The 13896-nt window shown below is 40.6% G+C and overlaps 2 protein-coding genes and 1 long non-coding RNA gene across 4 annotated transcripts; 2 read left to right on the plus strand and 1 right to left on the minus strand.

The window, feature by feature from the left end:
- The first annotated feature begins 1499 nt into the window (after window positions 1-1499).
- On the plus strand, window positions 1500-7659 carry LOC135263156 (tyrosinase-like). Its single transcript, XM_064350827.1, has 5 exons — window positions 1500-2397; window positions 3172-3388; window positions 4197-4344; window positions 5564-5745; window positions 6818-7659. Exons 1-5 carry the CDS (start codon window positions 1579-1581, stop codon window positions 7036-7038), a joined length of 1587 nt encoding a protein of 528 aa, XP_064206897.1. The 5' UTR covers window positions 1500-1578; the 3' UTR covers window positions 7039-7659.
- LOC135263159 (uncharacterized) lies at window positions 3908-7821 on the minus strand. Its single transcript, XR_010332404.1, has 4 exons — window positions 7704-7821; window positions 6790-6947; window positions 4155-4370; window positions 3908-3991 (listed from the first exon to the last, which is right to left on the minus strand). It is a non-coding gene; the product is annotated as an uncharacterized LOC135263159 (long non-coding RNA).
- kpna7 (karyopherin alpha 7 (importin alpha 8)) lies at window positions 7805-13690 on the plus strand. Of its 2 annotated transcripts, none has more exons than XM_064350828.1 (11): window positions 7805-7939; window positions 8306-8379; window positions 8522-8659; window positions 8780-8865; window positions 9355-9623; window positions 10088-10170; window positions 10515-10778; window positions 10998-11231; window positions 12638-12820; window positions 12928-13074; window positions 13479-13690. In XM_064350828.1, exons 2-11 carry the CDS (start codon window positions 8314-8316, stop codon window positions 13566-13568), a joined length of 1560 nt encoding a protein of 519 aa, XP_064206898.1. In that variant the 5' UTR covers window positions 7805-7939; window positions 8306-8313; the 3' UTR covers window positions 13569-13690. The 2 variants fall into 2 exon arrangements, with proteins under 2 accessions (XP_064206898.1, XP_064206899.1); XM_064350829.1 differs by having other exon boundaries at window positions 7865-7910.
- The last annotated feature ends 206 nt before the right edge of the window (window positions 13691-13896 follow it).

Here is a 13896-nt window from a genome sequence, read left to right on the forward strand (position 1 = left end):
AAGACAAGGATCCAAAACACAAGAGCAAGTCTACATCTGAATGGCTGAAAAGAAGCAAAATTAAAGTTTTGGAGTGGCCTTGTGCAAAGAAGAGTGGGCAAAAATTCCCTCACAGTGATGTGAAAGACTGATATCATATGTCGTTATAGGAAATATTTGGTTGCAGGTGTTGCTGCTAAAGGGGAAGCAACCAGTTATCAAGTTTAAGGGGGCAGTTACTTTTTTACATGAGTGAAATTGGTGTTTGAGAACATGTTTCATAATTTAAATGAAATAAGAATCGCTGTTTTTATATAGAGCTTTTTAAATAAATAAAGTTTAAAATAAATATAATTGAGTGTTACTGATCAAACTGATGGGCTTTAACTTTTGTTTTTGTTTCATGTTGTTCATCATCCATCCTTGTCCCTTTCAGTCATAACATATACAGTCGTCGATTTTTTTACACTTTTTGTTTTATTTTTTACACAGTATCCAGTGCATTTCGTCAGTGAATTTTAAGGCAAACTTAAGTCGTGATACATCGGTACATCCTTCTCCCCTGTTCCACTTCATTCCCGCAGTTGAAGAGGGGAAGTCAGGCAAAGCGGCACTTTTTAAAACATAGGGACACAGCGTCACCACCTGGTACAAAATATGTTATGATACCGAACGATTCCTTGGAACTCATTTAGGTTTGCTCTAGACTGTAGGCCTAGTTGCAGTCATGGCGCTTCAGTAATCACAGTCATTCAAAAATAACGAGTGTATAACGAACGAATTCGAAATGTGTAAATAACGAGAGAGAGAGAAAGAGAGGTGCGTGTGTCTGAGCAGGCGTGCAATGACAGATACCCTGAATGCAGCATCATAACATAATCCCAAGAAATACGTTTCATTTTATCGCTTACGTGGTTAAGCGCTGTTTGCACGCGCGTGTTCATAGGCAAAGAAACACTAAACCAGATATTATGCTTAAAGTTAATACATTATAGCATGCTAACTTGTCATTTCAAATGGCTAAGTGGGGATCGGTGTACAGGACAATTCACAGTTCAATGTTTAACATGCATATGACCATAGAAACTTTAATGTGTTCAAGAAAAAAAAAAAGTGTTTCAAACAATACTGTGTATTGCCTTCAGAATCAACGTGCATCTTAAATAATTGAATTCAAATACCAAAAAATCCCACAATGGACATATTAATCCAGCAACATTATTCAAAATATGTTAAATCATCATGTTGACCAGTTAATTGCGTTCACTGTGGGTTTATTTTTGCCAGTGCACATTTGTGTTCGATTAACTTGATGGTGTTTAAGTTTTCTATTACTACACGTTGTCTTTTTTTTCTTCTCAAGACAGACTGATTCTAAATTACCCCATGACTGGAGGTGAAAATGCTAAGTATTCTCATTATAAATAGCTACACGGATGACTTCAGTTGTATGGTATAATGACAAGAACTCCCATTCAGTTTAGGACCTTAAGGCTGCTATTTGAGGCATGTGATGAGGGTTTGAGGATTATGCTAGAAGAACTCCGGTTCTGCTTCACTTTGTTCTAACAAGGCAGAGACGAGACTGGCTAGACAGCGATGCTGAGTTTGGGACTTTTAATATTTTTGTTTCTATTGCGACCCGCATACCTTCAGTTCCCGCGAGCATGCGTTACCGCCGAGATCCTACAAACTAAGGAGTGCTGTCCAGTATGGGAACAGGACGGGTCCGTCTGTGGAGCCCGCTCTGGTAGGGGTTTTTGCCAAGATGTGGTCATATCCGACCTCCCCAACGGTCCGCAGTATCCATTCAACGGAATAGACGACAGAGAGAGATGGCCCTCCGTGTTCTATAATCGCACGTGCCAGTGTGCAGGTAACTACATGGGCTTCGATTGTGGTGACTGCAAGTTCGGTTTTTTTGGCGTCAACTGTGCTGAGAAAAGGGAATCATTGAGAAGGAATATATTTCAACTGTCAGTCACCGAAAGACAGAAGTTAATATCTTATTTGAACCTAGCCAAAAATACCATAAGCACAGATTACGTGATAGTGACCGGCACCTACGAACACATGAACAATGGAACAGATCCCATGTTTGCGGATGCCAGTGTCTATGATGTCTTTGTTTGGATGCACTACTACGTGTCAAGAGATGCCTTGCTTGGAGGAACTAACGTTTGGACGGATATTGATTTTGCACACTGGGCTCCAGCCTTTTTGCCGTGGCACCGTGTGTATTTGTTGTCATGGGAACACGAAATCCGCAAACTGACAGGAGACTTCAGTTTCACCATCCCATACTGGGATTGGAAAGATGCGTTGGACTGTGAAGTATGCACTGACGAGTTAATGGGTGGTCGGAATCTTCTGAAGCCGAACCACATCAGTCCTGCATCGGTATTCTCTTCGTGGAAGGTGAATGCACCACTACTCACTAAACATGCCACGACAGTAGGCTACTCCTAAAGTTAATTATGAACAAATATTTTGCATTTTATTATCTATCAAATTGTCAACCAAAAATTAACAAAATACGTAAGAGATATATAGCCTACTTCGTTGTAATGAAAAGGTGTTTTCAACAACGCAGAGTGGTATGATTTAAAATTGAATTTTTAAATTTATTTTTCAGTTGTGGTTTGCAGGCATTCTCATATGTATACCCCACTGAATGATTTCTCAATCACAATGCATACCCTTAGACATCACTCATGTATTGTATAGATCAGGGATTCAGAGTTAGAGGGCTGCAGGATTTGCTGGTTTCTGGTTTTAAATTATATGCCGTGTGAAGGGAAACCATACAAACATGCAGATACGATAGCTCTCCAAAATGGTAATTTCACACCTGGTAACCTACATAGATTGTCTAAATTTTAAGGAAGAGTTAGGGCATATATTGAGCCATCTTGTAGGGTAAAACAGTGATATTGTTATCATAAGATTTCAACCAAAAAACCAAAGTGCAGACCCACTGAACCTTGGGCACTACTTGCAATGTAATAATTAACCACACAGTGAAGACAGCTTATATTATACTACAAATAATATGAAAAGCTGCAATTCATGGTGTGTACAATTAATGTAAAATGAAATGTCATTTTTGTATATACAATGGATATATATGATTATGCTTTTTGTTCTGTGCTTTTGGATTCATATGTGGTTAATATACTTTATCATTAACAGGTCATATGCTCCCAAGCAGCTGAATATAACAGCAGGGGGGTACTATGTAATGGCACAGGGGAGGGACCCCTGCTTCGTAACCCTGGCAACCAAAACCGGGACGTAGTGAGCCGACTGCCCACTTCTGCTGATGTGGAGTTCACGCTCAGCCTTGAGCAATATGACACCAGCCCCATGGACATCAGTGCCAACATGAGTTTCAGGAACACTCTAGAAGGTCAGCTATCTGCTTCCTTCTCACCCCTTCACCTCTTACTGGGGTGTTTCACTGGGGAACCTGGCTGATTCTTGGTGGAAATTTTACAATGAACCTTGGAAATGACTAATAATGCTTAATTTAAAATGTGTTTAGATCAAACTGCTTTGAAGGAATCATTGAAAATATATTTTCATGTGTTAGAGTGTGTTAGCCCTTGTGTTGTCAAAAATAGCCCTTTTTTGGAGTTTAAAAGCAGTTTATTATGCCCTAAATTTGATTAACTTTCCTGGAGTGACCCTACTTTTATTTTAAAAAAAAGTTAAGCCTTGCTCTTTATTACATTTTTATGAAAGTGGTACACCACCAAGGTGCAAAAGACTTATGAGTCTTTTTCACCCTGTAGTTATGAAATCATAATCAAAATTAAGCACCACACATCTGTTACAGCAATAAATAAATAAATAAATAAATGTATTATGATGTATTTTATAGTAGAAATGAGTGGTTTAGACTGAAGAAATACTGAAAGTCTGTCTGGACTGTGAACTTGGAAAGCTTTATCACAAGTGGTCTGGTGAGAGTGGGTCATTTTTGATCCCGTGGACATGGGGCGCATACATACTGTAATATAAAGACAACACAAGCGTTAAAAAAGCTCTCTGTGGCTTATGTTTTACATTTTTCTAAATATTAACATATTGTATAATGTGATTATACAATATGTTAATGAGCATGATCTGTCTGTGAGTATATAATATCAAGGCAATCCCAACCACATACGCACATTGCAGACTGAAAGAGGCTCATCTTCTTTATCTTTTTGTAGGCTTTGGCAATCCCCAGACTGGACAGGGCAACAGTGCTCAACGTTGGATGCATGCTGCTGTGCATGCCTACATGAATGGCTCCATGTCTTCAGTCCAAGGGTCTGCCAATGACCCCATCTTCTTCCTACACCACTCCTTTGTCGACAGGTACTGCAAGTCTTCCTGTCACCAAGCTGTGATTGAAAACAAATCAGCATGGAGACAAAAACAATACATGGAGACTTTTATCCTCCTATCCATCCTACTTTGCCAAATTTTAACACTAGATATGAAAGGTTAACTGCAGCAAATTGCGCTGCCTTGTTACACATCAGTGAATGGAGTTCCTGCCTCTTGGCATATCCACTAAGTAAATTGCTGTCAATTACTGCCTCAGCCAATATAATTATGTTCTCAGTATGCACCAGCAGAATTTCTCTCACAACTCCTGCTTAGACAGTTAGCGCTGCAGTGTCACCCCATTGAGAGGACAAAGATAAAGACAAGGATTTCTCGATTCTTTCTTATCAGAACATCCACAGGCAAAAACTTCCTTTTGGTTTAACAGAAATTACTCTTTCATATCACAGAATGAATTATTAATTTATGCAATGCATAAACACCGTTTAGACAAATGTACCATACATCACATACACAATTATAAATAATGAATATGTATAAATAGCTCAACGAAACATACTTTACTGTCCCACTTAGTGTAATACTTCAGTTAATTCCCCTCCTTTCTTGAATTAAGCATCAATTATTAGACTTATAAAATAAATTCAACTGATACTCATTGTCAAACCACTCTTAATATTCACTTCCTTGATGGCTTGAATCAAACTAAATATGTAAATCAGGCAAAAGAAAAATGATTAATTAATTAATTAGCACTGATGACAACCATTAACAATACATGACTCCCATTGGCTAAAACAAACACAACCCATTTCCTGTAGCAGAAGCACCAGAGGTGCATCCTAATACTCAAAAAATGTTTCCTTTCCTCCACTACCAGCTCATCTCCTCCCTGCAGTGTCCCAATATTGGAAGAGATGAGCGAAGCACACAGATCTTTATTGCCACAGCAGTTTCAAACTCATCTCCTCCCCTCCTTTCCTCCACATACTTCTGAGTAGGAGACAAGTGGTAGTGGGGGAGTGGAAGAAAAGAGGTGAGGAGTGAAAAGAAATGGGACGCACCCCTTGTTTCTGAAAGAAAGGGCCCCAGGGTTCCAAAGGTTGGAGGTGATTTTAAAAATGGAAGAAAAACTGTGGCTCTCCAGGTGTGGCAGACTTGAGATTCTCAGTCGCAGTACCTCAGTGGAAGTATTAGTGTGATTTCTGAATGTTTCAGTCAGTCTCTGCTCTCTTTCTCTCTTCAGTATTTATGAACAGTGGCTGCGGAGACACCAGCCGCCTAGGTCCCAGTACCCCAGGGCCAATGCCCCCATCGGACATAATGACGGATACTTCATGGTTCCTTTCATAACTCTCCACAGGAACGGCGACTACTTCCTGTCCAGCAAAGACTTGGGGTATGAGTATGCTCATCTGTTAGATCCAGGTAAGTCAATCTGCTCTGCAGAAGACTATTGTTTCATTTAACTGTTGTTTTAGCTGAATGACTTTAGGCTGCTGATTAAACAGTTTGAGTACATTTCTACATGAAAGTTGTTCTTCACTGATAAGCAATTGTCTGTAGTAATGGTAAGCATTAAAAACAGTCTGATAAAAACAGCACATTTTCTCTGAATCACTGGAGGTAGTGCAACAGGAATGTTCTGTAACACCAGGGGGCAATAATGGTCTGTGCATGAGACAGGTTTTTTTATTTATAGTTATGGACATTACGTTACAGCTAACTGCTACATTGGCTTAATCTCATTCTCTGGACTAGTGAACTTAAAGGCACATTCCCGTGAAGCCCACGAGGGCGTGGGGATATCCCATTTACAATAAAAACAATGTTTTGCATGTGCTTTTGCATGGGCTTTCTACATCCTCTGTCTGCCCTCTTGGCAAATCCACATCATGCAAACTTAGATGAAGGGAATCACCAAAATTCAGTTCAGTTGGTGGATGATCACCTCTTCTCTTTTCGTCATACAAATTTCTTTAAACAAACTGAGTCCATGTCATGACCATGACCAAGAAAGTATTTGTGTGTAAGTAGTTGAACATTGCCCCAAAAGCTTTTTAATCTTTGAAAATATCACTATGACTAGTATTCAGACATGCACAAAAGCACAACAGCAAATGCTGCCAATGTCAAAAACATAACTTCATCATCGCTCAGCAACGTGTCACATATTGGGGGACGTCAGAAGTCTCATCCCATTTCACCCATTATATAACCGCCAAGCCCTTATCCACTCATGGACTCACCTGTCCAAAGAAATACGCCATTAAAGTTTGCGAGTCCACAAATCTAGAGGGTTCTGTTCGGGATCGGGCCATTGGCAGGAATAGTCTACATAACTCCATGTTATTTATTTGACATTTGATCATTTAATGATGATAGTTCTTTATTCCCTTGCCCTTCTATTTCACCTGGCCTTCTCTCCCCCTCGCTGTCCTCTCATCTTTACCTCTCTCTTTCCGTCTTTACCTTCACACTGTCTCTCGCCATCCTGCAGTCCAGCGCTTTCTGCAGGAATTCCTGAGCCCTTATCTACAGCAGGCCCAGAAGATCTGGCAGTGGCTCCTGGGTGCTGGAATCTTTGGGGCCCTGGTAGCATGTCTCATAGCAGCAGTCATGGCCTTTGCCTGCAGCACACAACAGCAGAAAAAGAACAAGGCTTTAATGCATTCAGGGAGACATCCCCTGACCGACAGAAGAAAGGAGCGCTCTCTTTAGTCATATCACAGAACTCTGTGAAAGGGGGTACTGTTCTCACTGTGATGACTGTAACATCACAAGGTGTCACAGTTATCACATGCCTTATATTATATTGCTTTTTTTTAAATGACTATGTAATATATAAGACAATTATTGTGAAAACAGACTATTCTTTATTTCAGAGGAAATGTCTCCCTTGCACACAAAGAATCATTGAGACTGGAGAGCACATGCTTTAAAAATAATGCACCATTGTTAATATGCAAAACTGGGTAAACTCTGCCTCCTCATGATGCATACCCAGGGGCACATGTTCCAAGAACTCATTACCAACATTGCAAATGTTGTGCTCTGTAAATCAATTTCAGTTTATAGGTGTTCAATGAAAACCCAATGACAACCTCCTAGCAGAACAACTGTCCCAAACATTCCCATGAGAAAGATTTACACAAAGTCTACAGAGGTGTCTGAACAATTGATCTATGTGAATTGAGAACCTGTCTTAGTGATGTTCAAAAGACCATAAAGACTCCTAATAAACTGATCTCTTGTCCATGAAGCCATTTTGTCTGTAATAAACAATATTTCCTTATGCATCCTTTTGAACCACAAGCTGGCTCTGTACAAATATATGTAATAATAAACAACATTTAAAATATAAGTGCTTCAAATTCCACACTTACTGTTCACTGACTTGCTAATCTCTATAACTAACAAACAAGCAAGCAATCTTTTAGGTCCACATTAGGGCGTGGAAATCAAGACCGAATGGGGTGGCGTTACGCTCAAATCAAAGGCGATAGGAAACACCTGCTGGCGCGCGCTACTTGAACATTTAAATCCCATTCCTGCACGGTCAAGCTTAAACGTACGTTGTATTTGGACATAAGGTGGGCAGCGGAATAAGGGATACATTTGGGTACGGTGAATGTAATCAAATTAAGTTCTGATAAGGGTTGTTCGACCTACTTTTTCTCCCTCCCGTACTGACCGGTGGAATTGAAAGACAAAACAAAATAATCTTTACAGTTTGACAGTAAAAAAAAAAAAAAAACCATAATTTTATACTTTAAAATGTTGTGTAAATGCTTCGACCTGTTCAAATGGATTTGCCAAACGGTGTGCAGGAAATGTTAATTTGTCCGGACTGGTTCATATGCATGGCTGCATTTTTAAACTTCTGCGGAAACAACGTTTAACAAGTTCAGATAAGGCCAATACATACTGGCATGGGTTTTAGTTTTCATCGTATTAACGCACCAATTCCATTTTACTGGTTAATCAGGGTCCAAAATGCCAACTAAAAATGTTGCCGAAGAAAGGATGACAAAATTCAAAAACAAAGGCAAGGAGCCTTCGGTGAGTCGTAGACTGCGCACTATTCTGCCATAGGCTACAAATCCCACGCGGTTTACAGTATTATCTACTTTGCTCAATAATGCTCGTTAAAAAGAATAAATAAAACTTGCAAGCAGTTGTTTGTTTCGCATACTCTTTGTAGAAACTCCGAGAGCGTAGGATTGCTGTTTGCGTAGAACTGCGAAAAACACAAAGAACCGAGAACATACTGAAGAAGCGAAATATATCCTCTCTACCAGATGAAGTCCTTTCTCCGGAGTACAACACGGATGATCAGGAGGTAACCCATTTTTTCATGCGAGTCGAATCCAGTGCATAAGTCTGGTGCTACGTGCTGTTTTTTTTTTTTTTTGTTTTTTTTTGCTTTGCATTGTTCTCTTGGTGAACCACCATTTTCCAGGTAATTCTGTCGACCATCGAGGACATTATCAGCAACATCCACGGCAAATCCAAAGAAGAGCAAACACGAGGGTGCCAAGCAGCCAGGTAGGCTAAATTGGCGGCTGTCTTCATGATCACGTGTTCATGTCGTTTTTGGCACAGTCCCCCTTTTTGTATTCATTAGACAGGATAATCTAATAATGCACGCAGTAATGCACCCAGATGATTGAAGTGGCCGCACACAACTGCTCTAAATGAATGCTTGTAAAAAATGAATGGATTACTGAGGTGATTCATGCATAGCATGTTAAACTCCTGACTGAGATTAAATGGTGGTTGACTATACTTTATTATTGAACTTGATTTCACCATCATGGTCGTTTTATGTATCCAGTGTTTTGCTGGTGTTCTGCTGTGCCAGACATTTAAAAAAAATCTGTTTTCAGATTATTCTTTTCAATTGGTGTCTGAGATTAACAGTGAAGACACAACTAAATTACTCTGAATTTCATCTGCACCTATGGAATAAAAATTGGCATCCTGTTTTCTCATGCTGAGATGGTGAGTTATTGATGTTATTTTAAATCATCACAGGAAGCTGCTCTCTCGGGAGAGGAACCCACCTCTCAAGGCGATCATTGATGCCGGATTGCTCGTATGCTTCGTGGAGTTCCTGGGACGAGATGATGACACCACTCTGCAGTTTGAGGCGGCCTGGGCCCTCACTAACATTGCTTCGGGCACCTCCTGGCACACTCAGCAGGTGGTGGAGCATGGTGCTGTGCCCGCCTTCATCAGTCTCCTGGCATCTCCCCTCCTGCACATCAGTGAGCAGGCCATCTGGGCCTTGGGGAACATTGCTGGTAATGTCCTCTCTGCAGTTTAGTGAACTGTCCGTTCTAGGGGGCTGTCTCATGTTAAGGTTAAATTGCACAGGCCTGCCAGATTTTAACTTCTGATATGTGATCTGGGTTCTGTAATAATTCATTGGAATCCAGAATCATTTTCAAAGCTGCTCTAAAATGTTTTGCTCAGGAATTTAAGATTTCATTTGTGCTGCAGTGTTGCACTTTTGTTGTTAAATATGGTTTTATTTGGCTCTAAATGAGTACTTTATACTGTATAACTGTAACGGAGAGAGAATGTAGAGCTGCAATTTAACTTTGTTTAAAGTAAAAATATTAGACAAGGGGAAACAAGGAAAGGACAGTGGCTCTCCAAAGGACGTATTGACGTGCCAAATTGAGGGCAAGTACATGCACATGCAATGACAATAGATTTATTGTATAAGCAACTGAAAACTTAATTTAAATTGTGTGATTGACAGGTGATGGCCCAGCATATCGAGATGCATTGATTGACTGTGGTGTTATCCCTGCACTGCTGGCACGGCTAACTCCTGATTCTCCTGTAAGTGTGTCTGTGCGTGCGCGCAGCGTTTACCTCTTTCACGTGTTCAAGGTCTGTACCCATTTGGTTGGGTGCTTAATTTTAGAGCCAGTTATGAATTATTCAATCTGTTATTACTATCCATCTTGTCAGTGTAATTGGCTTAAGCTATGACATTGTCCTGGTTTTTTGACACCAAGTTCAGGCAATTTATGCCTGCTTGCTGTTGAGCCAACTTGCTGACAAGTGGAATTTGAATGGCTGGGTGGGGTTGGTGGGTTTTCTTACTGAATGTTGAATGTCTGCATAATCAAGCCAATTTCATTTGAAAACTATTTTTGATGGACCTTGTCTATCACCTGCAGGTAGGTTACCTCCGAAACCTGACGTGGACACTGTCAAACCTGTGCAGGAACAAGAACCCCTTTCCTGCTCTGTCTGCAGTCCAGCAGATCCTGCCTTCCTTGATCCAGCTTCTGCATTTTGCTGATAAAGATATCCTTTCCGATGCCTGCTGGGCGACCTCCTACCTCACAGATGGCTCCAACGATCGCATTGACATTGTGGTCAAAACTGGCATTGTGCCCCGCCTAGTAGCTCTCATGGGATTTGAGGAGCTTTCTGTTGTGGTAATACCCCATCTAATTTTATTTGGCTAATGTTAATTGTCACCATTTTAATTTATATATTCATAAGTGTGGGTTGGGGCTTCTGAGCGTAAGTGTTTTAGGCTTAAATCTGTACAAATGGGTGTAAAATGTGTGTTCAGATGTGCTAACAAAGGAATGAGGTTGCTTGCCGGATGAACTGCTCTGAAATTTTAACCATAATCTCGTCACCCTCTGTAGACCCCAGCGCTGCGATCCATTGGCAATATCGTGAGTGGCTCTGACTACCAGACCCAGGTGGCCATCGATGCAGGTGTGCTGTCTGCCCTTCCACGACTCCTGCGGCATCACAAGCCCAGCGTGCAGAAGGAGGCAGCATGGGCCGTGTCTAATATCGCAGCTGGGCCTTGCATACAAATCCAGCAGCTCATCACCTGTGGTCTGCTGCCTCCGCTCATAGACCTGCTTAAGAATGTGAGTGTGAACCCTCAAGCACTAACCCTGGATGAGGTTCAGCTTTATTAGGGTGTGTTCCAACCCCTTATTTTTTACCTCTTTGCCTCCTTTCCTAGTATGGAAGGCCAGACGGGTCAAAAACGTGATTTACTGTAATCATGCGTTGTCAATGTGGGTGTGTTCCAATTGCTTATTTTATTCGTCCTTCATCTTTGACATCCTTGACTGACCTGAAAATTGGTTGAGGTGCGCTGTCTTTAAGGACATTCCAACCAATTAAATGCTCCTTTGTGGAGCCGTGGGACTCCTGAAAAATTCTTGTGCAAGGAAACATGAGTGTATCCTTTGCAGAGGTATTTTTTGGGAATGCATGACATGGTGGATCAACAGGTCGATCATTATCTGCCACGTCTGAAATTGATGTGGCTTCAAACTGATAATTGTAAGAGCGAGGACTTTCCCATTTCCTTAGACACGTTTACTTGATTCCTCCATCTGAATGTCCTTTGCTTGCTGCCTTTCTTTGTGTCGTGCAGTGGGTGGAGCTAGGAGCAAGGAAAGTAAGAAAGGAGATAAAAATTAACAATGAATGACCCCATATTGACAACATGTAATTTCAGACATCAATTTCACGATTTTGACCCATTTGCCCTTCCATACTAGGAAAGGAGGAATGAAAGGAAGCAAGGAGGTAAGCTGTTGGAATGTACCCTCAGTGTTTAGGCTCCCAAACTTGGTCCTGGGTCCTGTGTATGCTGGCTTTTGTTCCAACAACAATTGCAGTCCCATAATTTTTACAATGCAAATTTTTCTTAATTTGGTGCTTTTCATGTTTAGAGGGATTATTTACCCTCTTAAACTATTATGCCAGAAATACCTTTGCATACCACAAATAATAGAATTCCCATGTTAATATTGTGTTTATTGTGCTACATTGCAAACTGACAGAGGTAGCCATTTTATTTTGATTAAATTAAAGATGGAGCTAAATCCATAGGCTCAATTTCGTGGAACTCCATTTTTTTATTTAAACTAAACACAATGCAAGTTTGACCTATCATCATTTTCTGTTTGAATTTATCATTTTCCAGATTGGTTTTAGTGGCCAGGTATCCACACTTTCACCAATTAGGAGCCTATTGATTCACCTCAGTCTTTAATTTGAGGTTTTACCTGGTTATGCAATTTTTTTGTAATAACATAATGAGAACAAAATGAACATGGGGATTTTATTCTTTATGGCATGCATAGCTATTTCTGACTATGTCCACAAAGGGCTTTCCCATTGCCTTAGTTCTTATAATTGTGCATATTTTGTAGTAAGGAAGATTTTTTTTTTTTTTTACTTTTATGGTTAATATTAACTTAAGTTCACATGTCCTTGTGTGGATAAATTGATGTGAATTATTTGACTTCTTTCACAGGGCGACTTCAAGACCCAGCGAGAGGCAGTATGGGCCATCACAAACTACACCACTGGAGGCACAGTGGATCAGGTGGTACAGCTGGTCCAGAGTGGGGGTCTGGAAGCCATCCTAAATCTGTTGCAGGTGAAAGACTGCAAGACCATCCTGGTTATCCTGGATGCCATCAATAACATCTTTCTGGTAGGCACATGGATTGTGACTCAGATTAATAAATAAATATATTTTATTCGAGTTCTTGTGTACATGCAATATAGCATCCATGTCTCCATACATTTCACCCCTTCTAGGCTGCTGCCAAGCTGGGAGAGACTGAGAAGCTCTGTCTCCTGGTGGAGGAGTTTGGAGGACTGGACCGGATTGAGCTCCTGCAGAACCACGAGAATGATTCTGTGTACCAGGCTGCCCAGGCCCTCATTGAGAAGTATTTCAGTGAGGTGAGTCCCTCACCCAACAATCCTACCACTGCCTGTCCAATAGTACAGTGTGTCTCTCAGAAATCAACAGCAGATGGTGAGTCAATGGTATAGTCCATCTGTTGCAGACATGAGAGGCAGGGGATAGATGAGACTCTGCTGCATGTGTGGTCTCAAGTTGGCTCGTATTGGTCACAGCCAGTGGGGCATGGTATATGATGTGGATGTAGCCCTTGAGACTTGCTTGGTTAGTCATTAAGTGGAATATTGACACTGCATGCTTTGGGTTCCTGGATGGTGTAAATGTTTAAGAGATTTATGAATGAGGAATGTGAACATGTATGACACATTTGGTCTTGAATGTGATGTGGAATTAATAGTAAAATGGCTTGATCTGGTCCTTAACGGTTCCATTGTTTACTTAGGAGGCGGATGATGAATGTCTGAAGACTGAAACCACAGAGAAGGACTTCATTTTCAAACCACCTGAAGTTGAGAAGCAGTTTGACTTCTAATGCCCATAAGCTCCTTAGTTTTGTATGCTGTGGATCTAAAGTAAACCCTGAAATGTGTGTATATGAAATTAATGTGTAACTTGTATATAAACTAAACATTTAATAAAGTATTTTGCAGTTGATTGGCTGTTTAATTTTAAGGGCTGTTATTTGCTCTTATGTGTAGGTAGCCAGGCTACCACCGAGGAATGGTAGTCTTTGTTAATAGATTGGTCTACTTTAATTGCAACATAGTTGGCTAAAAATAGGTTCAAATTATTTGTAGAGCACATGAATGCAAGGTTTAACCAATTATATATAATGTGTGCGCATGTATGGTTAAAAAAAA

Source organism: Anguilla rostrata, chromosome 9, assembly GCF_018555375.3.
Source record: "Anguilla rostrata isolate EN2019 chromosome 9, ASM1855537v3, whole genome shotgun sequence".
NCBI lineage: Eukaryota > Metazoa > Chordata > Actinopteri > Anguilliformes > Anguillidae > Anguilla > Anguilla rostrata.

Excerpts from the sequence above, each read along its gene's own strand:
- kpna7 (XM_064350828.1), top strand. The coding sequence starts at position 8,314 with ATGCCAACTAAAAATGTTGCCGAAGAAAGGATGACAAAATTCAAAAAC. Across the intron at positions 8,660-8,779 it reads ACAACACGGATGATCAGGAG|GTAATTCTGTCGACCATCGA; the intron begins GTAACCCATTTT and ends ACCATTTTCCAG. Across the intron at positions 10,779-10,997 it reads TTGAGGAGCTTTCTGTTGTG|ACCCCAGCGCTGCGATCCAT; the intron begins GTAATACCCCAT and ends CACCCTCTGTAG.
- LOC135263156 (XM_064350827.1), top strand. The coding sequence starts at position 1,579 with ATGCTGAGTTTGGGACTTTTAATATTTTTGTTTCTATTGCGACCCGCA. Across the intron at positions 4,345-5,563 it reads CACCACTCCTTTGTCGACAG|TATTTATGAACAGTGGCTGC; the intron begins GTACTGCAAGTC and ends TTCTCTCTTCAG. Across the intron at positions 5,746-6,817 it reads TGCTCATCTGTTAGATCCAG|TCCAGCGCTTTCTGCAGGAA; the intron begins GTAAGTCAATCT and ends GCCATCCTGCAG.